Raw genomic sequence first — 25,007 nt, forward strand, 5'->3', positions numbered from 1 at the left:
AGCTTCTTGTTTTTCTGCCTAAACCCACCCTTCACTATTCCTTTTCTGTTTCTGTCGATGACACTTCTATTCAACTGGATCATCAAGCCCGCAGTCTTGGCTTCATTTTTTACTCTTCTCTGTCATTTATTCCCCAGATCCAGGCCACCGCCAAGGCCTGTAGATTCTTTCTCCACAACATTGCCAAGATCCGTCCATTCCTCTCAATCTCTACTGCCAAGACTCTAGTCCATGCCCTAGTGGTTTCGTGACTAGATTATTGTAACCTCCTTCTGACAGGGCTTCCTCTTTCACACCTCCATCCTTTAATCTCTGTCCAGTATTCAGCTGCCCGTATTGTCACATCCGTTCGCCGCTTTGACCATGTTTCACCTCTTTTATCCTCCCTTCATTGGCTCCCCTTCCCCTTCCGCATCCGGTACAAGCTTTTGTTACTGACTTTCAAAGCCCTCCATGGGTTGGCCCCTCCTTACTTATCTGACCTTCTTTCTCCTTACATTCCTACTCGCACCCTCCGCTCTGGTAGTCAGGGTCTCCTGTCACAATGTAGGACTACCACTGCCCCCTCCCGAATTCGTCCCTTCTCGCTTGCTGCCCCTTACTCCTGGAACCTTCTTCCCCCACATGCACACCTCATCACTTCTCTACCCAGTTTCAAAACTGAATTAAAGACTATATTGTTTAGAGAAGCATTCCCAGAGGCTAGCCCCTCTCTGACCCAGGAAGCCTCCTTTTAGCCATACATTAAGAAGCCAAGCCCTTCCTCCAGTCCATCTGACTTGGTCCAGGCCTCGGAGGTGGAGAAGAACTGCTGGACCTGATCCCATTGCCCACCACCACTCCCTTCTCCTTTTGTGTCATGTCTTCTTAGATTGTAAGCCTGAGGGCAGGGAACCGTCTAACTAAAAGATTGTATGTACAGCGCTGTGTAAATTTACAGTGCTTTATAAATAAAGGTTAATAATAATGATAATATGACAAACATTGTTCTTTCAGTCTTAAAAAAATACCCTCATGTCTTGATCTGCATATGTGATAAATATCAAATTTTGGGATGACTGGGATTTCTTCAGCCACTGTGAGCATGCTGAGTACTTCATTAAACTTTGGGGCTCAACTTCATTGGGAAGCATCACAAAAATGATGGTGATTTAGTGAAGCCCAAGTGCCTGTCTTTCTTTTCTAATCCTTGCTATTATTGTTTTTTGTTATTATTGTGCCTTCAATTCCTTTCAAACTTACGGTGACCCTAAGGCAAACCTATGATATAACCTATCAACATAATAATAATAATAATAATAATAATAATAATAATATCATGTCATTTTCTTGGCGTGCTTTTTCAAAGGGGGTTGCCATTGGTATCCTCTGAGGCTGAGAGAGTCTGATTTTCACATGGTCACCCAGTGGGGTTCCATGCCTGAATGGGGATTTGAACCCTGGTTTCCAGAGTCACAGTCCAGCAATCAAACCACTACACCATGCTAGCTGACTACAGTCTTGCAACTATGTAAATAAAAGAAATTAAATATTACATTGAGCTCTATTAAAAATTAAATTAGAGCTTTTCTGCAATATACTTAACTTAAATTGCAATTCAAAGATATCAGTACAGTATATTAATCTTAACAGTTAGTAACACACTCAAAGTACAGAATGACCTTTAACTCACTCATGCTAAAGATCATCGAATAATTATTTTAATGTATTGCTACATTTACCCCCTAAGAGCATTCCAATGGAATTAATATTACAATTTTACCCACCATTTAACCCATCAAGATCTTGTGTATCCAACCATACAATAAGATGGAATTTAGCCCGCTCACAAAACGTTCAGATCTATTGCTGTCCATTTGTCATGATCTATTTCCACACATTTCCGGTCTATAAGATTACTCATTCCAACCACACTCCTGTATATAAATTTCTATCAGACTAACTAGAAAATTAATTTCATTAGAACTGTTATATAAAACCATCCTCAAATGCCAACTATGAATTAATATTATTTAAAGGGCCTATAGATTAGCAAATTGAGTGATATTTAATGAAGGAATAAACTGTACTCTCTTATTACTAAAACCCTAATCTCTTTTAACAAGAATGTATGCTTTGAAAAGGTAACTCGTAAAGCCAGGAAGCACACCCAACAATGATTTGCCTTTGAACTGAGCAAGAACATATCCAACAAATTTTTAAAAGTATTTTCAGACAAGTAATTGTTTTATATCGTTTAAAAACAATTCAACAACAAAAACAAAGTCCATTGTTCAACACACCAAAAACCAAGGTACAATCATACCAGGCCCTAATGCATTGGTCAACACATGTATTCATTTAAGTCTCCAATGGGAGGGCATTCCATAATTTGGAAAAGACAGCTGAAAAAGCCCTTTCATGTCACCAACATGAGACTAGGAATGGTTCTTGTTTGTGGGCCATCCAACACTGATCCAAAGCATTCTGAGTCACACAAGGGGACATGAGGCGTCAGAGACACACGAGTAGTTCCAAGTTATACAGCTCATCATTCAGCCAGAATGCAACTCTATCTAGGACAGGTTGTGTACTGAATTCCCAGATGTTAAAACCACTCTAACTCCATATTGTGATTCTAATTCAGTTTATTTGACTCAGTTTACTACAATCCAGGTTACTACAATGCAAAAACATGAATTTAGAGCTTCTGGGCATAATACATCAGTGCCAACCTTAGTGACATAGATCTTTCATGTGTCCTTTGAAGTTCATTTATGGTATGACCAATAAATATTACACTAGCCAGGGTGAAAACCCTAATATATATCAAAGGAAGAGCCAAAACATACAAGGGCTTCTGACATCTCTGACAGCAAGGAGACTTTATGATTATCAGCTTGTACATAGCTTGCAGACAAATAGCCAACACAGGAGAAACAAATTTCGTGGCCTTTTCCTAATTTCTGGGAACATGGGGATCTATTCTGGTAAATAAAGTTCAGGGAACAATCTGGAGACTTACCTGATACGTCTTGTTCTCTGGATTTATGTAATTATATTGTTATGTAGCCATGTGATCAAAGAGAACTGTTAGTTGGAAATAAAACGGTTTCATGAAATCCAGAATTTCAGAGCCATCAAATGTGTACAGACACACACATTTCCAAAGCTTCAAAAATGAAGGGAGGTCCTTCAGTTGTTTGATACAGGTTTTTTACTAATACAAATCATTCACAATGTGTTGAACGACAAATTCATTAAGCCAGTAAAGGAAAAAATGGGTGTTCTTTGATACACAACATGGCCTAATAAATAAATACCATATAGATTGGGCTCTATGACTATATTTCTCCATAAACTCAGGGAACAGTATAACTACTCATTCACAGTACAAATAAAACATTATTTGTTCTTTAATGTTTCAGAACACAAAACCTGCCTATGTGATATTCGATTCCAGATATAAATATCTTACCAAAGTATGGTTGAATACTTTTAATGAGATAATAATTCTTGAAAACATAGAATAGGCTATTCAGGGTCTTCTTTCAGTAGTATAATTCCACTGGAATAAATTAATGCATGTAACTATCTATCTATCTATCTATCTATCTATCTATCTATGATACACAAAACTTTTCGTACTTGTTTGTCTGCATTAAATCTTAAATCTTTCATTCCTTATAAAAAGATTTTCATACATCCAATGCCTAGATCTAGTAGGCCACCCTTGCATCAAAGCAGCATGTTTTTTTTAAATAAGAATATCTCCTCTGGATATATTCCAGTGGATTGTAAGGTGTCAGGCATGTTTGAAAATTACTCCAATTTAATGTAAAACATGAAATTGCATTAAAGATTACTATAGTTCCTACTGCCAATTCCTTCAAGGTCTCATATCTTATTCATGTATTTTCCCCGTTCAATGCTAAATTTTCTGGATATAAAAATAACAAACAATACTATTTATCTTCCCTGCTATGTCAATATAAATAACTGAGGCATCAAATTAGACTTTTTATCCACTCAGTCCATTCACATTTTGGTATACTCTGTATACCAAATTATCCCAGCCCTTCTACAAAAAGTTGTGATTACACACACACACACCCTGTGACAGGTTCATGGGTCCCTTCTTCCTTCTTCTGCCTGAGTAGGAGTAGAACACCTTGAGGGCGCCTATCTTTACTGCCAACCCCCTCCCCCCCCCCATTGATTGGAATTCTCCATGTACAGTAATGCACTTGGAAGTTGCCGGGATTCTTCTGCACTGTGCTTTCCACCTCTGACTCTGCAGAGATTTTCCTCCCTCCAACCCTGGTAAAGAGATAGAACTAAGCAAAGGCATGTGAAAGGTGTGTGAGAAAGTAGAGGTAATTAAAAGTTAAGGCTTTATTCTATCAAGATGTCTACATTACTAAAATGATGTCTCTCTCTTCATGAAGGGGCACCTTCCCTTCAGCCACACTTAGAGAAAGTTACAAATAATAATAATAATAATAATAATAATAATAAGTTTTATTTATAAACCGCTATTCTGCATTGATCATAGCGGTGTACAGATAAGAATTGCAATGACAAATACAAAATACAGGGGGAAAATTGCAATATATAGATAAAACTTCAGTAAAAACATTTCAAAATTACAAATTAAAACCATACACATCAGATCCAGGCCAGCTAAATGCGCTCGATAATACTGTACAAATAGGGGGGAGTCGCATAATATCAAGGGACATCGGGGAAGGCTTGCCGAAACAGGAAGGTCTTAAGTCTCTTTTTAAAGAGATCCAGGGAGGTGGCGGAGCGGAATTCCTTGGGAAGGGTATTCCAGGTCCCAGGGGCCGAGATGGAAAAGGCCCTTTGTGAAGTTGACACATATGTCATTGTCAGGATCCTCAACAAATTCTATCCAGATGACCTGAGTGTGCGGGGTGGGTTATATGGGGAGAGGTGGTCCTCAAAGTACCATGGGCCCAAGCCATTTAGGGCTTTATAGGTTATAACCAACACCTTGTATTGTGCCCGGAAGCTAACAGGCAGCCAATGGAGATCATGCAGAATCAGCGTTATGTGGTCGGCCCTGGGACATCCAGTGACCAACCTACCTGCCATATTCTGTACAGTGGTACCTCGGGATACGAAATACCCAGGTTACGAAATTTTCGGGATACGAAAAAATCCCATAGGAAATCATTGTTCCGGGTTACGAATGTCTTTTCGGGATACGAAGAAAATTTTTGGTGCTTTTTTCGGCTTTTTCGCACGAAACGCGGCTTTTCCCCATTAGCGCCTATGGCAATTCGGCTTACGAAGGCTTTTCGGGTTACGAAAGCGGCCGCGGAACGAATTAATTTCGTAACCCGAGGCACCACTGTACTAGCTGAAGCTTCTGGGTTTGGTACAAGGGTTGCCCCATGTAGAGCGCATTACAGAAATCCAACCGAGAGGTTACCAGAGCATGTACCACTGTTTCAAGGTCCCCCCAGCCTAGGTAAGGTTGCAGCTGGCGTATCAGCAGGCGTTTCTGACCGTCGCATCCACCTGAGAAGTCAGCTGGAGTGACGAGTCCAAAAGCACCCCCAGACTGCGAACTGAGTCCTTCAGGGGGAGCGTGACCACATTCAGGACAAGTGGACAAATTTCACCACCCAGACCGGGAGAGCCTATCACTAGTACTTCCGTTTTCTCTGGATTCAAGCTGAGTTTGTTTTTCCTCATCCAGCCCATTACCGACTCCAAGCAGGCATTTAGAGGAGAGATGCCATCCCTAGTCACTGCATCTGTCGGAGACACAGAGAAGCATATTTGGGTGTCATCAGAGTACTGATAACACTGTGCCCCGTGTCTCCGGATGATCTCTCCCAGCGGTTTCATGTAAATGTTAAATAGCATGGGGGACAGAATAGCTTCTTGAGGGACACCAGATGTAAGCGCCCTCTTATCAGAGCAAACGTCCCCCAGCTGCACCATCTGGAATCTACCCAAGAGGTAGGAATGGAACCACTGGAGCGAAGTGCCCCCGATACCCAACTCCCTCAGGCGTTCCAGAAGGATACCATGGTCAATGATTAGTCTAAATCATTTCAGCCAAGATGATCAAAATAACCATGAGCCCTGACACAAACTGGCTAAACTGTTTCCGTAGCTATCACAATCAGATAAGATCCAGGGTCCAGCATGTTCAGAATCTGGAGCTCCCCACGAGGAGTCTCCAAAGCATCCCTTCTGTTCTTTTTTTGTCAGAGTCTCTTGCTTCATGGTCACCTGGGGCTTTTATAATTTCTGCTGAGAAGGATCTCAAAAGTTCATGTTTCTGTTTAACTGGCCATATCACTGGGCAATTGCTCTCTCTTAACCTCTGTGATGCTGAGCACCACTAAAATGTAACTTAACCTCATCACATCTTTAACCCTTTGTTACCCAGAAAAAACTATTCCCTCAGCTGTGCTACCCAGAGAATAGCATGCCCATTATCACACACACGATGGGAAGTTCTGCAACACCACAATTGTACCACTTCAAGGTATAATTTCCAATGCACAATCTCAATGCAGACAATTAAAAGTATACTGAATAGTCATGCTGGTTCCAGTGTCTTTGCATAGTGATTTATTTTAAAGAGAGTCTAAACGTGTAGCTATTTTTTAAATTCATTTATTTTATTGTAGAGTTCCCACTCACTGGACCAATCCAAATCCCTGATGTTTCAAATATCTAATCTAATCTAATTGCCACAATTTAAAATGTCTCTTATTTCACACAATCATATAATATTGTATAAATGCTACTTAACTTTTTGTTGAAAAACATCTTCAAAGAAAAATAAACAAAGAACTGCATTTTCCAGTACTACAAGTAGATTAGAGTTTGGATAAATTGTTTTTGGATTACAGCTCACAGAATCCCCCAGCCAGGATTCTATAGTTCAGAAATAACACTGAACATTTTTAAAGGTAATCATCTTCCTATGGTAAATATGCATGAGAAAACTGCCACAGGGGAAGATACGTCTGCTGTTATTAATGCTACTCCAGTGACATCAGTGCTGAACCTGATGAGATACCGAGGAAAAGGCTGATGCTACCAAGTGTCTACAACCAGAATGGATTAGCAATGTGTGTGTCTCTGATTTGAAACACTCTGGCATACAGCCATGCATCAAGCCACAGAAATAAGATGAAATTTAGCACACTTACATACTAACAACTGTAGTAATTGCAATTTGGCTGAAACAATAAAAAGGAAATTTAGAAAGAAAATTAAGGGAAGTACAGCGTATAAAGTTTGAATTTCAAATGACTTTGTTAAAAGCAGAGTCCCTGGGGAGACTCTAAAGGAACCTTTTCCAATCAGTGTCTGTCATCAAGATATATTCCCAACTGTTTTTCTGTAACATGGACATTCATAAACTAAAACTACAACAAATATTTCTGTTTAAGAATTATTAAATGATGTATTTTGTGTTCCTGCAATATTACATTAATGCACTTTGAGCATGTATTTTTTTAAAGTTATCATCTGCTTTGTCTCATACTAATTTGATTTTTTTTTTCCTGAAGCACCACCTCAAGTATCAGAGCTACAGAAGTGGGTCTTACATTTGATTGCTGCACAAATCCTCACAGGAAATAAAAACAGTAGCAATGTAGCCTAAATCCAATCCCTAGTATTAACTCGAGAGTGTTTTTGTAAACTCCAGTCAAGCCTACTTTAGACATATGGCAACTTTATGAATGAGCGACCTCAGGACTGTGGCTTTGATTGAGTCTATCTACCTGTAATGTGGTCTTTCTTCTTCCTTACTGCCTCCTTCCTTGCCAAGCACTATTGTCTTTACTAATGAGTCTTTACCATCTTTACTAAGGTTTTCTCATCATATGTCTAAGTACAACTGTCTCAACTTAATCATCCTGCCTTATAAGCAGCCTTGTTTTCTTTAACAGCCATTAATTTGTCTTTTTGCTAGCCTGTGATATCTTCAGCACCACATATCAAATGAGTTGCTTTCTTCACTGTCCAGATTTCATAACAATGCACTGTCAACTAAAGCAGACCCAGTGAAGGAATTTCCAATTAGTAAGTCAAGACTTAAACAAATCCAATTGATTAAGCAGATCAACCTTAGTTGGTGTTAGAAACTGGATTAAGGTCTGTGGCACTTTCAGGACACCTCAGTCCTTCTCATCTAATATTTATTTATCTCTATTTTTATAACCTTTATCTCTGCCTTTTACCACCTAGGTTCACTCTGAAAAGAAAACTGAAAATGCGCAAATCTGTGTCTGAATGGCCCTATGCAGCAGGTAGCTACTTTTGTAGATGAGCAACACAACAAAGTTTAGGGGGATTCCCTGCTTTGGTTGAAATTGTTTAAAAAGTGTCTAGAGAATTGTGTTTGGCATTAAGCAATCTGTTAAACTGCAACAAGTTTATACTGAATACTGGTATTCAGCACTCTTTATCAGGACAAAAGCAAATACATCACTTGGAGATCTGCATTAAATAGCAGAATTAAAAGGTCAAATTTCAGACAGTCAGGTCAAAGTGTATTAGCAATTTATTAGACAGACAAATTCAAAAGAAAAATCAAGAGAAGCAACTGAGAAACAGGAAGAAACTAGGTTGTTTAGGCATACAGGATTATATTACTAGGTATGCAGTCATTATAAGTAATATACTTTGAATAAAGCTTATTACAATCCACATATGCTTGCAATAAAACCTCTGAAAAATGCATTCATTATAGCATTTGTTTCAAGAAATCATTTTTTTTACTTTGGTAACCATTTGTCCAAATTTATTATAACTATTACAAATATTATTAGGAGGAGATAAGTGAATTCTTTGGGTCTGTACACACAGTGTTTCTATCTCTGCTTATAGGACTGAACCCCATGGGTCCATTTTTCATCAAAAGCTTTCAAACTTTCCTTAAAAGCACATAAATTTGACAGATGAAAAACTAGTATCTCCTTGCTCAGCTCCTACACCTTTCACTGCCCAAAATGATGTCTGCTGCAATAAACATAGCACTCAAATGACAGAAACTAAAACTATTACTGTGGAACATAAGGGAGTGGTTAAGAAATGAAGGAAAACTAGACAAAGAGCAGTCACACCACAGAAGCAGGCTTTCAAGGAGATTGTTCTGTTTGCCTTATCAATGTCAGTGGTGTTCCAATGTAAGCCAGAATTCCATTTCTGTCCTCTTTCTACATACATTATCTAAAAGGTGTGCCAACTAAATTCTAATTATGAATTGAGAGTGACAGTATTCCAGGTGAGGTCTGAGCAAAGCAGAATATAGTGACACTATTACTTCCCTTGATCTAGACACTATGGCGCATTACAAACCGCCCAAAATGGGTGGTCTCGCGCCGCTGCCAGTTGCTCCGCGAGGAAGCCGCAGCAGCCAAACCGCACGGCTCCCTCGCAGAGCAAAAAGAAGCCCCAAAATGGCGCCTCTTCTTGTGCCTCGGATGGGATGCCGCGAGGCGCTACTCGCGCACTCGCAGCATCATATCCGGGGCGCGACATGCGGACGCTATGCATCCGGTACGTAAAAATGGCGACGCCCATGTGTATAGGGTGTCACCATTATTACGCCCCTGTCACGTGCTAGGGGTGAGGCCGGTGTGGATGCTAGGTCCTCGGCCAACCCCTAGCACATGACGGGGGCGCCGCAAAGGCCCGTTTGTAACGGGCCTATATCTCTATTGATGCAGCCTAAAATTGCATTGGCTTTTTTAGATGCTGCATCATACTCTTGACTCATGTTCAACTTGTGGTCTACTAAGACTCCTACAACCTTTTACCATGTAGTCTCAGTAAGCCAGGTGTCTCCCATCCTATATTTATGCACTTCATTTTTTAAAATCTAAATGCAGTATCTTACATTTCTCTTTATTGAAATTCATTTTGTTAGCTTTGGCCCAGCTTTCTAATCTATTAAGCTCATTTGACCATCTCCTCTAGGGTATTAGCTATTCCTCCTAATTTGGTGTCATGTGCAAATTTGTTAAGCATACTCCCTATTCTTTCATCTACGTCATTGATAAAGATGTTGAATAGCATTGGGCCCAGGACAGAACCCTGGGGCACCCTACTGGTCACTTCTCTCCAAAATGAAGAGGAGCCATTGCTGAGTACCCTTTGGTCTTGGCCAGTCAACTAATCCCAAAATAATTTCCAAAATTGTGTAAAAGCCATTGCCAGAATCCATTGCTCCACTACATTAGCATAAAGATCTGTTATGCTACTGCAGTGCTGTTTTTGCACGGTTTACAGTGAGTGCATAGCTCTTTCCATCATCAATGGAAAAGAAAATGCAGGCTCTGAACCACCTATTTATCCAGTGCTTATTTTCCAGGTCAGTCCTTGGAGTCAGAGCATTCTGGGGAGTCTTGCTGGGAAAATTCTGGGGAGGCTTGCTGGGAAAAGGTATTGGATAAACAGGCTGTTTGAAGTTGTCAGTCTTCTTCAACTAGTGAAAATGGCTTTGCTTGCCTTCCTTTTTGACTGCTGCAGCTACAGCCTTTTTCTCCTGCTGTGATACATAGCTAGTGGAGAGTAGCAACAAGATTCTGGCTCATAACTGCTTCTCTTTCCTAGATATAATAAGATCATGAGCAATCATCTTAACATTTTTAAACCATTAATAATCGAAATATAACCAGTACTTCATCTGCATTCTAGGATATTGAGATAACATTATAATTCCCAAGTTCCTATTTTCCATTCTCAATTTTCTTTAATGCATGGCCTGAAGAAAGAGTAGGGCGTAAGCTTTCTAGATATGAATGTGGCATTTTTATTCATCTTAACTAGAGTTGAACACAAGCAAAACTCCAACCACTGGTTGAAAGGTTTAAGCACAAGCATTCTATATGTACATGCACAGCATATGGGACATTTGTATTTCCTTCATAAAGTTAAAGGGTTACTACAAGCAGGGACAAAATGTTTGGACTGTTTGCAATGTAGACAATGAAATAACTTGTAAATTAACCCATAGGATTTGATATTGGATAACATTAGACGTTTTGATACAATATCATTAAATTCTGTTTATATATAAAAACTGGTCCAAGAAAATAATTTTTCCTGAACATAGTACAGAGTTCATGGTGAAAGATGTGTACCGGCTGCCAATATGCTTTCAGGCTAAGTATATATCAATTTTTAAAAGTATACTGACACATTATAAAAGAAAGATATTCTTTCACCACAATAAAGCTGTTAAAAGTATGTGAACAGAAAGACATATCATGCAAGGAATACAGTCTTTCACCACACAAATGTTCTGCTTTATTCGGCTGTCTCCACACGTAAAGCCTGTTAACTATTGGCAATGGACAAGAGACAGAGTAAGCACTGTTTGTATTTTTTTTTCTAAAAAAAAAAAGTGGCTTTAAATCATTCTGACACTTTGCTCCCTTTAAAATCCATTGCAGACATTAACTCTCCTCCCTGAACTCACACAAAGCTAGATAAGGCTGCTGAATGTCCTTCTCCTAATTTCAGCAAAGCATCATAGTCAGCAAGAGAGGAATATGACTCATATGTGCTAATTATATGCTAATTGTCATTAAGCAAACTATTCAACAGTTGAACCAATGGCATTGTCTGGAGATTCATCAAATACAATAATCATAGGACACATGGGAGCCAGATTAAAGAAAAGAACTATACTAAAAAGCAGTTTGGAATTGGAGACCTCAAGCAGCTCTCAAAGGGTGATAATTAAGGAAATAATTGCACTGTCCACTTTTAAATTTAGTATGAGCTTATAATTCTTTGCTCTACTACAAGCCCAAATGTAATTCTATTCTGTATTTATAGGAGAAACCATCAGATATGTTAGTTGGGTCTGATGGCTTTGTGCGTATTCGGTTGCTGCTGTAGTTTGGGGCAGTGGCACATTGTGGCTTGCTTGCATTGTCAGTGGGGCGCTGAATCTGCTCTGGGGTTTAATCTGAAATTTAAAGGAGATATCTAAGGTGCTGGGCCTTTTTTGGTTCAACATTCTGAATAGCTCCTTTAAAGTTTGGGCTACCACCCAAAGAGGATTCACCACCACACTGACACAGAAGCCACCAGTTTGCAGTCTAGTTTCAGTAGAGTAAGGGGCTTGATTGAAATTAAAACCTGCACTCGTGGATGGCTGAGAACATGGAAAATAAGAGTGTATCCAGATTGATTTAAAAGATCAGAAAGTCCCAGATTTTGTTCCTGTTTTTTCCAGTTTTATTTTGTAGATCCATACACATTTTGTTCATGTCAGAATATTTTCTGTCAGCTCCTAGTATGGTCTGAGACTTTTAAATCAGCTCCCCAAATAAATATTTTAATCCAGTATAAAATCAGAAAGAAAAGGAAGAAAATCATTTTTCAATCTAAGTGAGGGAAAAATGTGCCCTAAGTGAGGTTAAAAGGTAGCAGATATGCTGTAATCCAAGAAGCCTGGCTTGGCATGAAGTTCCTTTAAAGACCTGTGATTATATAGCCCTCCCTGAGTGTTCTCACCAAAGTGTGGAAAAGTTACTCTTTCCTGGACAACAACTCCCAGAATATCCCAACTAGCATTACTAGTAATAGCGTTAGTAAATGTATTCTGGAATTGTAGCCCCTATAGTACCTTTTCTGAGCTCTGGTTAACATTATCGGTAGAGATGTGATTTTGTGTTTTTTCCAAGCTGTGATGTGAGACAAATGATGAAAGGAAGAAGAAAGCTTCCCCTCCCACTTTTGTGGCTCTTTTTTCATGAATTCCTTTCCCAGAAAGATTCACCAGGTGTATTCCCTGTTTTCTTTTTTGGTATCAGTTGTTGTTGTGTGCCTTCAAGTCATTTCTGATTTATGGCGACTCTACAGCAAGATTTGTTCAGAGTAGGTTTTGCCATTACTTTCGTCTGAGGCTGAAAGAGTGTGACTCACCCAAAGTCACTCACAAGATTTTCATGACCTATTAGGGATTTGAACAAAACACATTTTGATTGTATTCAAACAGTTATTATTGTGTCTAGTTTGGCAATCAGCAGTGCTTGTGAATTAAAAAAATCCAGGATCTTAGTTCAACACCCAAACCTCTACAGCATGCTGGCTGTGGTATCAGATGAAAACTATGTTATTTGTCAGGACTTTCAGTAACTTTATTTGGTCGATGTTGTTGGTCATTTTACATAGACTTCCTTTCCCAGTTCTGTATTTGAAATTACTGGTATTGGTGATTTAAATCCTTTATTTATTTTTAATTCACAAGTACTGCTGATTGCCAAACTAGACACAATACTAACCATTTGAATACAATGAAAATGTGTTTTGTTTACTGAAGGTGGCGAAGACAAAAGGTTTCCCACGTCTGCCTGTGAAGGATCATCATTAAAATGAGTCCAAAATACAAGAAGGGCTAAGCTTGGTTGTATTTTTCCCCACCCTTATCACCTGTCCTCTGAGGGTGCTAATACAAATGGCCTATGGTTTATCTTTAGAGTGGAAATGCATGTCAGATTGGCAGTTTGGCAAAAGCTTGAATGTAGCTGATACAGGTACCTGTAAGCCTCAAGATGGTCCCCCCTCTTGTATGTGATGGTCATGGTCATCACTCTACAAGCCTGGAAATCCTGCAGGCTGCAAGATGTTATAGCAGCCCCAAAGGGATGGTTAAAGTTAGCAGGGAGAGGCTAGGAACATTGTTTGGAAACTGCAGCTTCCAGAATCCTACAGCCAGTAAAAGTTGTAATACTTAATTCTGAAATTCACTTTTTTAAAAAAAGTAATTTCTCTAAAGTATAGGTAGGAATGCTCACATTATTCCTATCCAAATTTCTCCCATACTCTTGTATTCTGAAAAGGCAACAATGCACTTTCATTCTGCTATTTTTTTATTTCTGAATTTCTTCAAACTGCTGTGTGTGACAGATTTCAAAAAATATCCAACATAACCCTGGAAAGCTGGTGGGGAAAAAAACTAGTGGATAATGAAGGATGCAGCATCCCAAGCACAGACCTAGCTGCCTAGAGACACATCACCTTCCCTTTTACAGTCCTAATGTTTAAGTTGTACCAGTTAGTCCTTACCCTAAAAGGGAGACTTTGATGGATGTTGATAAATGTTTAATAAAGTTGTGGCCAATTTTCAACCTGGCTTTCCCCTGCAAGCACGAAAAATAATCATTGCACCCATGTGATTACTTTGTTGAATTGGGTTGTGAAAACAGACTAATCCATTTGATTAAATACATTGTTGACAGCATCGTTATTTCTCCTCTGTCCTTCAGACTAACTCTGAAAAATAGGATACAGACACATTACACAAACCAAACTGACTACCTTTCAAAGACTAAGACACGAAAAAGCAAATAAAAAACTTTCTATCATTTGGTGACATTTTCTGTTCTACACAAAACACTTTTCCATCTGACAAACTTTAGCAGCTAACCAAACAAGAAATAATGGTACTTTTACCCCAAAAGTAATCCTATAAGGAGACAAAGAGTGAATAATGAGAAAATTGGCAACCAGCTGCTGTCAAGGGCAAATGCACTGACTACTAATTTCTCAAAACTAACTTTATCTACTGACTTGCTCTGCATTTAGCTAACAATATAAGCACGTGGAACCAAACTTTTGCACTGAAACTGATTTGCCAACGTACAGTACTTCAGAAGAAATCCTATAAGCAGACACAGTCAAGGGCTGCATCCCTACTGCAGAAATAATTCAATTTGACACTTTAACTGCTGTGGTCCAATGTGATGGAATTTGGGGAATTGTAGTTTGTTGTGGCACCAGAGCTCTCTGGCAGAGAAGGTTACATATCTTACAAAACCACAAATCCCAGGATTTCATAACATTGAGTCATGGCAGTTAAAGCAGTGTCAAACTGCATTAATTCTGCAATGCAGATGCAATCAAAGTGGACTTTTTTTTATTGGTCCAATTCCACTTAGATCAATTGGGCAAGGCTGTTTCTTTGTGCCATGAGTGTCCAACAGTAACCCTGTTTCTGGACTGCAACTTGTATAATTACTCCCCCATGATGAGTTGGCTAGGACTGTGGGAACTGAAGTCTAACAACATAGCATTGGAGTTTATCACACGGGGAAAATTGGAAGTTTAAAAGGGTCAGAACCCACAGTTATCCAGTGTATAAGGCATAATTTGTGCAATTGTGAGTTAATAACGGGTTCTGACCATTTTAAACTTCCAATTTTCCTGATGTGATAAACTCCATAGGGATAGTCAAAGCTGCCCGCCCACCTCATACAAACAGACTATACAATTTTTTGCCTTCAGGTCAACTCCAACTTACAACAACCTTATTCTAAGTAGTTGTGTACTTCTAAATATGTGCACACCAGATCAGGCATCATTTGCTGCATTTGAATACATCTATAGGCCTGCTTGGGGGTATTTCATGTAGAAGCAAATTAGACAGATTAAAAGAGGACTGAAACAAAAAGAGTGACAGAAGAGAAATAAAGTTTATGCTATACCATGCTATATACTCCTCCTAATCACTTCAGAAACGCATTTGAGTTATCACATGAGATGTAGAATGCAGTCATTGAGAACATGGCTTGCTTAGCACAGCTCCTTTTGGAATAGTTTCAGTACATCAATATCAAGTTCTGCAATATCATGCAGAAGAATTCATTTGTAAACAGAACAATGACTGTTGCTTGGGCAAACTACTTGAACTTTACTAGTGCTGGTCAGTAAAAACATGCAGAAATGAAATTTAAAGCATTAGGATCATTATTAGAACATCCTACTCACTAAGAAACTGTGGCTTTCTCTCCTCTTAACTTTAATTGTTCTGCAAAGGTTTTGTGAAAACAATCTTTACATCTCAAAGCAAAAAAGGGTATATAAAACAGAATATATCAGTGTGATGTCCTGCCAGAACTGATTGAATTTCCCCCTGCATTTTTTTTCGTGTTGGTTCAGGCCATAGATTATTTTAGTGTAGAAAAGTTCATTGTATTAGTTTGTGGGAGGAGCTGTAGGTTTCCCCTGCATTATTTCCAGGTTTGGTTTGCCCTTTTCCAGCATGCTCTGCTGTAGCTAGAAGTTTTTAGTTTGGAGCAGTCTTTGCTGTGAGCAGGCAGAGAGCTGTCTTTTTGGTGGCAAACAGGCCCAGACAGCCAGAAAGGGCATTTCTTACACCTTAGCCATTTTAGTTACCAACATTAGCCAAATAAGTTACCAAGTTAGCCATTTTAGTTACCAATTTAGCCATTTTAGTTACCAACTCAGCCAAATTAGTTACCAACAACACGTGAATAAGGAATTCAGGAGCTGAAAGACCCTGCACCAGCTCCATTGAGTGAGGAGAGCAAACTAACATCAGACCCAGAAAGATGACATCCGGAAGATTGCTGAAACTGTAAAGTACCTTTTGTTTAGAGCTGGGGAGGAGAAAACTCTTTATTTTGTCCTTTAAATTAAATTTCCCCCTTTTTGAACTTTACATTCAGCTTCAGAGCCTTTTTTGGGTAAAAAGTTTGATCTCACCAGGGTACCGGCGTTGCACACCCAAACCTGCCACCACCTTTAGTTGGGTGTGTCTTCACAATCAGACAGCTTTTCATATTTGTGCTGTTCATTTATGGCACTCAATGACTTTTACCTTTCAAAATCAAAAGATAGCCTAACCAGTTCAATTAATTTTAAAATTCCCATTAACGTCAGTTGGCTCAGCTTATGGATACACATCATTTCCCCCTTCAAATTAATGGGATTTGAAATGCTCAATCTGAGTGGTTGATAGCCACAATTTTATTACAATATTTCTAGAGATGTTTTGCTTTTGCAGATATAATAACTGAAGACACCTCACGGTCAAATTAAATCTAATGGAATGCAAATGACTCGATATTCTTTTTTTTAAAAAACTGAGTAACTTTAAATAAAACTTGTGTGCGCGGGGGGGGGCGGGGGTTTGAACACACGGAATGGTAATGGTCTGTTCATAGAAGTACAAGAGACATCCCAAAATTTAATTTCATGCAGACTTTGAAAATATTAAATTAAAGCACTATTTTATCATGGACATTCAATAATAATTAAATTACATGATAATATGTAACTTGCTATTTCTCAGCAAGTTACATAAACACTTTTCTAATTTAATACACATATAACATCACTAACTTAATGGTACTGTTGCACTACTTATGCACCTGATCTAACTTTCCATGAGCTAAAGTAGAGAATTCCACAGATTTTTAAAAAAATGTTTCCTGTAAGTACTGACACCAAACAGGGGGGAAAAGTCTATCAAACACACCTAGTAAGCTTAACCATGGTAGCAGTTCTCACATTACCTGTTAAAAAGGATTATCTTCCTGTTGGTTTACAACTTAAACATAATTCAACATCAAGCCTGTTCATAAAATCACATTAAGTACAAAAATAATGAAGCCACTTTCTCTAAAGCACAATTTTAAAATACTCCTCAACAGCACATACCATTCAATGTTTGAAGAAAAACCAGGGTGAACACATGGGAATTTAAGCCCTCTCTAAAAACAAGTCCAGCTGTAGATCTCTGAGGACAGAATTCCAGATAGCATTCTGAGAATACTGAGGAGATACTATTTTTTTTGCCCAACCTTGCAAGGTGAAGGTACACAATGGAATAGGGTCACAGAAAATGATTTTAAAATATGGGCAAGTTCATATCAGTATAGGTGGCTCTTCAAATAATCTGGATGTTGTGTAACTTCATGTCATATAACCTGACTGTCTATGCCCAACAAGAATTCAAGCAACTGCATTATATACAAGTTTCTGAAACATCTTCAACATCAACCTCACAGAAAGGCACAAACAAACAGCTTCATTTATATACCGCTTCATGCTGAATTAACAGTGTCTAAGCGGTTTACAACTGTAAGCTAATTGCTCCCAACAATCTGGGTACTCATTGTAGCGACCTCGGAAGGATGAAAGCCTGAATCAAGCTTGAGCCCTTCCTTACGCAGGTATTGAACTCAATAACCTTATGGTTTTGAGTAAGTGGCTGAAGTACAGGCATTTAACCACTGCACCACCAGGGCTCAGTCTGAAAGCAATTGTGTTGTGCGCCTTTAAGTCATTTCTGACTGATGGCAACCCTCAGGCAAAAATGGGTTTTTCTTGGCAAGATTAGTTCAGAGGAGGTTAGCCTTTATGTTCCTCTGAAGGTGAGAATGTAACTCACCCAAGATCACCCAATGGTTTCCATGGCTGAGCAGGGATTTGAACCCTGATCTCCAGTGATCAAACCATTATACCACATTGGCACTCTGAATGCAACTAGGTCAACATATAACTGAAGCCAGGTCCACTTTCCTTGGGTAGGATTGTAGCTGATGTGACAAATGAAGCTGACTAAAGGATTTATCAACTTTTCCTACCATCCGTGTTTACATAGATTGCAATTACTTCATAAGGCCCCTGCAACTACAAACTTTGCTCTCCAGAGGAAGTGAACCTCTATCTCAATGCCATTTGAGCTAGATCATTCAAACTATTTTAATCTTGTCTACATTAAGATTGTCTTGGATAAATTATTTTCCCAGCAGAAGAAACGTCAGTTTAAGATTAATGGATCTTTCAAAAATCTTGAATTTTTCCTAACATAATTATAAAAAGAACAAGGGTTAACTTACTTGATGTAGTATGGAACTTTGTTATGTGACACTGACCTCTGCCACGGTAGCTGAACAGAGTCTGCAGGGGACAAAAACACAAGTCATAATTGTGAAACAAGAGAACAGTATTTGATTTTACAATTAGATTCATTTATTAAAAGGTACTGAATAACAGGAGCTCTTCGGGACCTGGGACTGAGGATCCATCTATTTAATTGTTAATATTCTAAAAAATAAAGGTCAGAATTCTATCAGTGCACCACACCAGTAGTTGCACTTTTCCCAAGCAGTGCAGTGGTGGTGTTTTTGGGAGGGCAGACAAAATCTGCTAGTTCTGAACAACCTATTTCACAAGTGCATTACTTCATGGCTGCCACACCCATATTGTTTTGTCTTCCTGCCATCAATATAGACCTGCATAATGCACCCACAGGATTGTGGCTGTAATCGCCACTTTTTATCCAGATCTTTTACATCTGCAGCAACTTTTATTGGGGGCAGTAATGTCAAGAAGTGCTGCTTCTGTAAAAGATGATCATTCCAAGGAGTGAAGATCTATCTACCTCCAAGCTTGGAACAGATCTCTGCTTAATCTTAACCCACTGTTTTACAAAAAGGTATTATTTAGCAAGTGGTTGCATGCCCTCTGAATTGTTTTCTGGGCTCTCCAGTTTTGCTACAGTATATTGATTGATGTTTGAGCTTCTACTTTTTTTAAAGTGTGATGTGTTTTTCATTCAATCTTTTTTATTTCCCCAAATAATTTAATTTCCTCAGTTTCTGAATTCCTTGAAAATAAAACAATGATCAATTAGAAGAATTGCTGGAAATTCTTCTGAGCCTACAAGACAATGACATATCAAATAAATAAATAAATATAATGAGATAAGTAGGCTGCTGAACATCTGAACTCCCTCACCACCCAAGCCTAATGTTGTCAATCAGTGTAAATTGTAAGACATTTAAGAAAGTGTAGCATTTAGGACAATACAAACACATAGATATGGTATAATGTAAGACATTATTCTGTTGATCTTTTGTGCATAGGTGATAATTCTTCCTCCTCTGCTTGTGTGTCCTAATGAAGACTGAGCATTACATCTGCACCAGAACAAGCCACTATAATTAAGGCTAATTAATTCTAAAGTCCATTCTAGATTTGCAAACCTGTCTAAAATCTATGTTGGAAATAGGAACTTCAGTTAATTAGTATTTTCTTTCCTCCCTATTTCTCTTATATATCATTATATTAACCATCCTTTGTTGATAGCACTTTGCTGACATTAACGTATACTAGGATATAAAGCTACCTCAACAGGGTCTTGTATTAGAAAGCTAGACATGTCTCCTCAGGAGTTTCACTGAGATCAATGGTGCTAACTCCCAGATAGGAGGGAATTTAGTAATCTGCCATTACCAATTCCTTCATCTCTATGCACAGCCTGAAGAATGAGAAAACTGGGTAATCAAGCAGGTAAGAGAAGATTTCAATGCTACCTTTACAAAGCAAACATCGGACTGAGTGGAAACAAATAACCCTCAACTCCTTCAAACTTCCTACTTCCAAACCATATTAGGATGACAGGTTTGCCTGCAGTGATACTTTCATTACCATGACTATATAGTGCACAGGCGCAAATCTTCAAACTAGCAAGGCAGATACTTCTGTTGTCTGGAAGAATGAGGTCACCTGCCTTTGCTTTCCACTGGCCTATCCTCCAGTGACTACTTTGGCAATCTTGGTTGACTGAACTTCTAAAAGCATGGGTCAAAGCTCTGGGAAAGCAGATTCTGATCTATTACAATCCTAAATTATACAAATCCTAAATTATATAAATTCATTCAAAATCTCTTTTTGACTGTCTTTTACCATGAAAACTCAGTGAGACAATCCAAAATGAAACAAGAGATAGTGCTACAAAAGGACATTCCCAGGTCAGAAGGCACTCAACAAACTACTGAGGTATAGCACAGGGCAACTACAAGTGGTCCTGTGGCTAATGGTGCAACTTGACTGAAGCCAAAATCTCCTTCTGATGTTCAGCTGTTGATGTGTTCTTAAGTGAAAGCAAAACTCAAAGCTTCACAACACATATTGTAGGAATATGGAATGTGGGAAGCATGAATCAAGGGAAGCTAGATAGTAAAACAAGAAATGGAAGGTATATGCATTGCAATACTTGGGGTGAGTGAACTAAAATGGGCAGGAATAGAGCATTCTGAGTCAGATAGTTACACTGTGTTTTACTCAGGAAATGGAAGTCAAAGAATAAATGGGGTGGCATTAATAACATGGAGAGACTGCAAAAGAAGTCAAATGACTACATAATCAGAAGGAGAAGATGGAGAAGCTCCAATCTCTCTGCAAAAAACAGACCACAAACAGATTTTGGCACAGACCATGAAGTGTTCATATCAAAAAGTACAGTAAAACTAAAAGAGAACACTACGACCTGAAGAATATCCCCATAGAACTTAAAGTTAATGTAAGACATAGGTTTGCACTATTAAGCCCAATTGAATAGAAACAAAAGGAACTCTGTACTAAAGCCAGACATTGTCACATAGGGATCCAAAATGACACTATCTGCAGCCAAATAGAAATAGAAGCCTCAATGGATGACAAATGAAACTCTTCAAGCAGCTAAGGAAAGACAAGAAACAAAAGTAAAGGGGGGGGGGTTGAGAGAGAAATAGGCTCAAAACTGTGAATGCAACTATTCAGTAACTTGTGCATAGGGATGAGGAGAACTACTATAATAATCAATACAAAAAAGTAGAAGGTAATAACAACAACAAAAGGACAAGATACCTGTTCAACAAGATTTGAAAAATTAAAGGGAAATTTAAACTCAAAGTGGGGATGCTATATAACCAACAGGCAAACACATTATATGACCAAGTAGAAATAAAAAGATGATGGAAACAATACACTGAAGAACTATGCAAAAGGGATGAAAGGGTGGCAGATTAATCCAAGGAAGAACTATTTCAAAATGAACCTACTATTTTAGAAAGTGAAATGGAAGCTACATTCAGGGCTCTTGGGATAAATAAACCACTAGGAACATGTGGCATACCAGAAAAGCTGCTTCAAATGAGAGAGACAGAATGTACTGTAGTTCTAACAAAAATCTGTCAACCAATATGGAGAACAAAACAATGGTCCAGAGACTGGAAATGCCAATATACATACCAGTCCCCAAGAAAGGGGACACCTGTCCCACGCTGCAGTCTGCAAGCGTTCCAGGAATCAGGTGGTAAGAATACAAGAGCTGTTGAACAGTTAATTCAGTCCATGTCTGTCACGGAGTATCCAGCAGGATGAAGAGAGAAGGAAAAGGCTTGTTGTCAGTTGGTCCAGAGGTTGTTTAGCAAGTCAGCAGTCCAGCTAAACAAAGTCTATGTATGTTTGTAAAAGCTGGACACTTTAAAAAGCTGATGATAAAATCAACTCATTTGAAATTTGCTGCTGGGGGAGAACTCTATGGATACTGTTGACTGCTAAACAAAGGACACATAAATGGGTCCTAGAGCAAATCATGCCTGAATTCTCTCTAGAAGCTAAACTGAAGCTACTTTGGACATATCATAAGAAGACATGACTCACTAGAAAAGATCATAATACTTTAAGTTTGAAGGCAGTAGAAAAAGAGGAAGACAGCGTTACAGATGGATAGATTCAATCCAAGAATGTCTCTGAATCTACAAGACCAGAACAGGGCTGTTGATGGCAGGTTGACGTAATTTCTCTCATTTATAAGGTCGTCTAGAATTGAAGTTGACTTTACAATGTATTTTCTTAAAAGCACATTGTGACTATCCTAAAATGGCTAGGTAAACTGAATAGGAAGGAGACATTTATGTAGTCTTAAGCAGATTCATTCCTCAGTGACAAATAAGACAGGAGTGAGAAATGTAAACATAAACTTTGTTCTTGCTTCTTCATAGATTAACTGAGAATCGAGGCCATTTTTGAGAGAAAAGTCAATTACACAATATCAGGTTTAAATGGGAAACTGCTGTGCATTATTGTAATGTATTTATGAATAAGTATTCATAAAATACAGTAATAATACAAAACAAACACCAATGTATATTATATATTGTAAATCATTGCCAAAACATTATAAAAAACAGCAACAATTGAAGGATTCAGTCCTTTTTAAAGAGATCCAGATGTTAATACTATGAAGAATGTATAGATGTTGTTAGAGTAGTCTTTCTTGGAAAGAAGAAATTTGTATTGCTCACTGTTTTGTAAAAATGGAACAGTTTTTAAGCAAAAATAAATAAAAGACCAGGTCATATGTACCTAGACAAATTGACTGAGATGGCAAACTACAATCGTTATTCAATTATAACTTTGAATTGCCATTCCCTAATGGCTCTGCCTCATAGGATGTTACAATGAATGACAATCTGTATTTTAGTCAGTACATGTTATTAGAAAAGCAGGTGCTGGCTGAAATCCTAGAAATACTTGGCACCTAATCACCACAGAAGTATATCAAATGACTGCAGCCACTGCAGAGCTATTTTATTTATTATTCAATGAAGAAAACTTGTTTAGTTATTAAAGTATTTGTATCCTGCCCTTTATCATGAGATCTCATGACAGCATTACAATTAAAATAATATAAACCATTACTGGGAGAAAAACAATAAAATAATTTAAAGAGAATAAAAGCATGTTAAGCAGGTCATCAAGTTAAAACAGCAGAAAAGGCTACAACAGTGAAAACCACATACATGCACTAGTACATTTTAAAAAGGACGGATTAGAAAACAAAGCATTTAACAAAAAGCATTTTTTACTTGGTTTCTAAAAGAAATAAATATTGGTGTCAATTAGATCTCCATGAGAGTTTGGTCCATAAATAGGATACCAAAACCAAACATGCCCTCTCTCACATCCACAGGTGACATATCACTCCTACTAATGGGACATGTAGGAGGGCCTCTCCGACAGATTTCAGTTCTTGGGCAGGTATGTAGCAATAGCAATAGAATTTACATTTCTGTACCACTTATCAGTGAACTCAGTACTCTCTAAGCAGTTTACAATCTGTAAGCCAATTGCTCCCAACAAGTTGGGTACTCATTTTACCAACCTACAAAAGGATGGAAGGCTGACTCAACCTTAGAGCCCTGGGATCCAACTCACAACCTTGTGGCTGCAGTATTGGCATTTAAGCACTGTGCCACCAGGGTTCCTAACATAGGGAGAGTTGCTCTTTGAATTATCAAGGTCCCAAGCCATTTAGGGATTTGAATGTCACCACCAGCACCTTGAATTCAGATAGGAAGTGAACTGGCAGTCAGTTAAACTCCTTTAATACCAGTAGAATATTCTTTGTATATGATATTCCTGTCAATAATCTTATTGCTGCGTTTTGCACTAGCTGTAGTTGCTGAGTCTTCAGGGACAGCTCAACATGGTGTGCATTAAAGCAGTCTCACTGGGAAGTTACCAGAGCATGGACTATTGTGGCTAAACTATCTCTGTCCAAGAAAGCTCATATCTGGTGCAACAGATGGAGTTGGCACCAAGAACTTCAAGCCACAGAGTCCACTTAGGCCTCCAGAGACAGAAATAGGTCTGGGAGTACCCCTTGCTATGCACCTTTACTTTCAAAGGACAGCCATTCAGGACAGACTGGCATGTGTGTGTGCACAGACACACTGACACATCTATCTGCTCCAGACAAATCTACACTGTCCTATCTGAAGGTCTGATCCTGATCATCAATCTGGCTTTGCTTCGCGAAGGACTCATCCCGCGCTTTGTACAAGCGCGTTGGTGACTAAAAAGGCCAGTTCGGGATAAGCAGGTCCGGTTGCAGAAAGCACAGCAGAAAGTCTCCTTGGGTGATGTTTCCAGGTTGCGGTTCTTTCTGCATTGTCGTTTCTCTTCGAGGCTCGTTCGGCGTGAGCTTTCGAAGAAGGCTGCAGCTTCATGGATAGTGCGTCTCCATGCCTCCCGATGCGAGGCCAGGGAGGACCATTGTTGGTGATCTATCTGGCCAAGCCTGAGATGTCGTTTCAGGGAGTCCTTGTATCTCTTTTTTGGGGCGCCCCTCTTACGCTGACCCGTGGCGAGTTCACCGTAGAATACTATTTTGGGGAGGCGATGGTCCTTCATCCTAGAAATGTGTCTTGCCCAGCGCAGCTGCGTCTTCAATAGCATGGCCCCGATGCTGGTGATCCCTGCTTGCTCGAGGACAGCAACATTTGTCACATAGTCAGTCCAGTGTATATTTAGAATTGTACGTAAGCAGCGCTGATGAAAGCGTTCAAGGAGTCGTAGGTGTTGGCGATAGGTGACCCATGTTTCAGACCCATAGAGGAGAATAGACAGTACAATGGCTCTATACACAC

The 25,007-nt window shown here is 38.9% G+C and overlaps 1 protein-coding gene across 1 annotated transcript in view; it reads right to left on the reverse strand.

Moving 5' to 3' along the window:
- Positions 1-25,007, reverse strand: part of UTRN (utrophin) — a 494,831-nt gene that overhangs the window by 102,749 nt on the left and 367,075 nt on the right. The window contains exons 57-58 of the mRNA XM_042456820.1: positions 20,044-20,084; positions 18,645-18,705 (exon numbers count right to left, since the gene is read on the reverse strand). Of these exons, the coding sequence (XP_042312754.1) occupies positions 18,645-18,705; positions 20,044-20,084 (102 nt within the window). The remainder of the gene's footprint in view (positions 1-18,644; positions 18,706-20,043; positions 20,085-25,007) is intronic.

This window comes from Sceloporus undulatus, chromosome 1 (assembly GCF_019175285.1).
Source record: "Sceloporus undulatus isolate JIND9_A2432 ecotype Alabama chromosome 1, SceUnd_v1.1, whole genome shotgun sequence".
NCBI lineage: Eukaryota > Metazoa > Chordata > Lepidosauria > Squamata > Phrynosomatidae > Sceloporus > Sceloporus undulatus.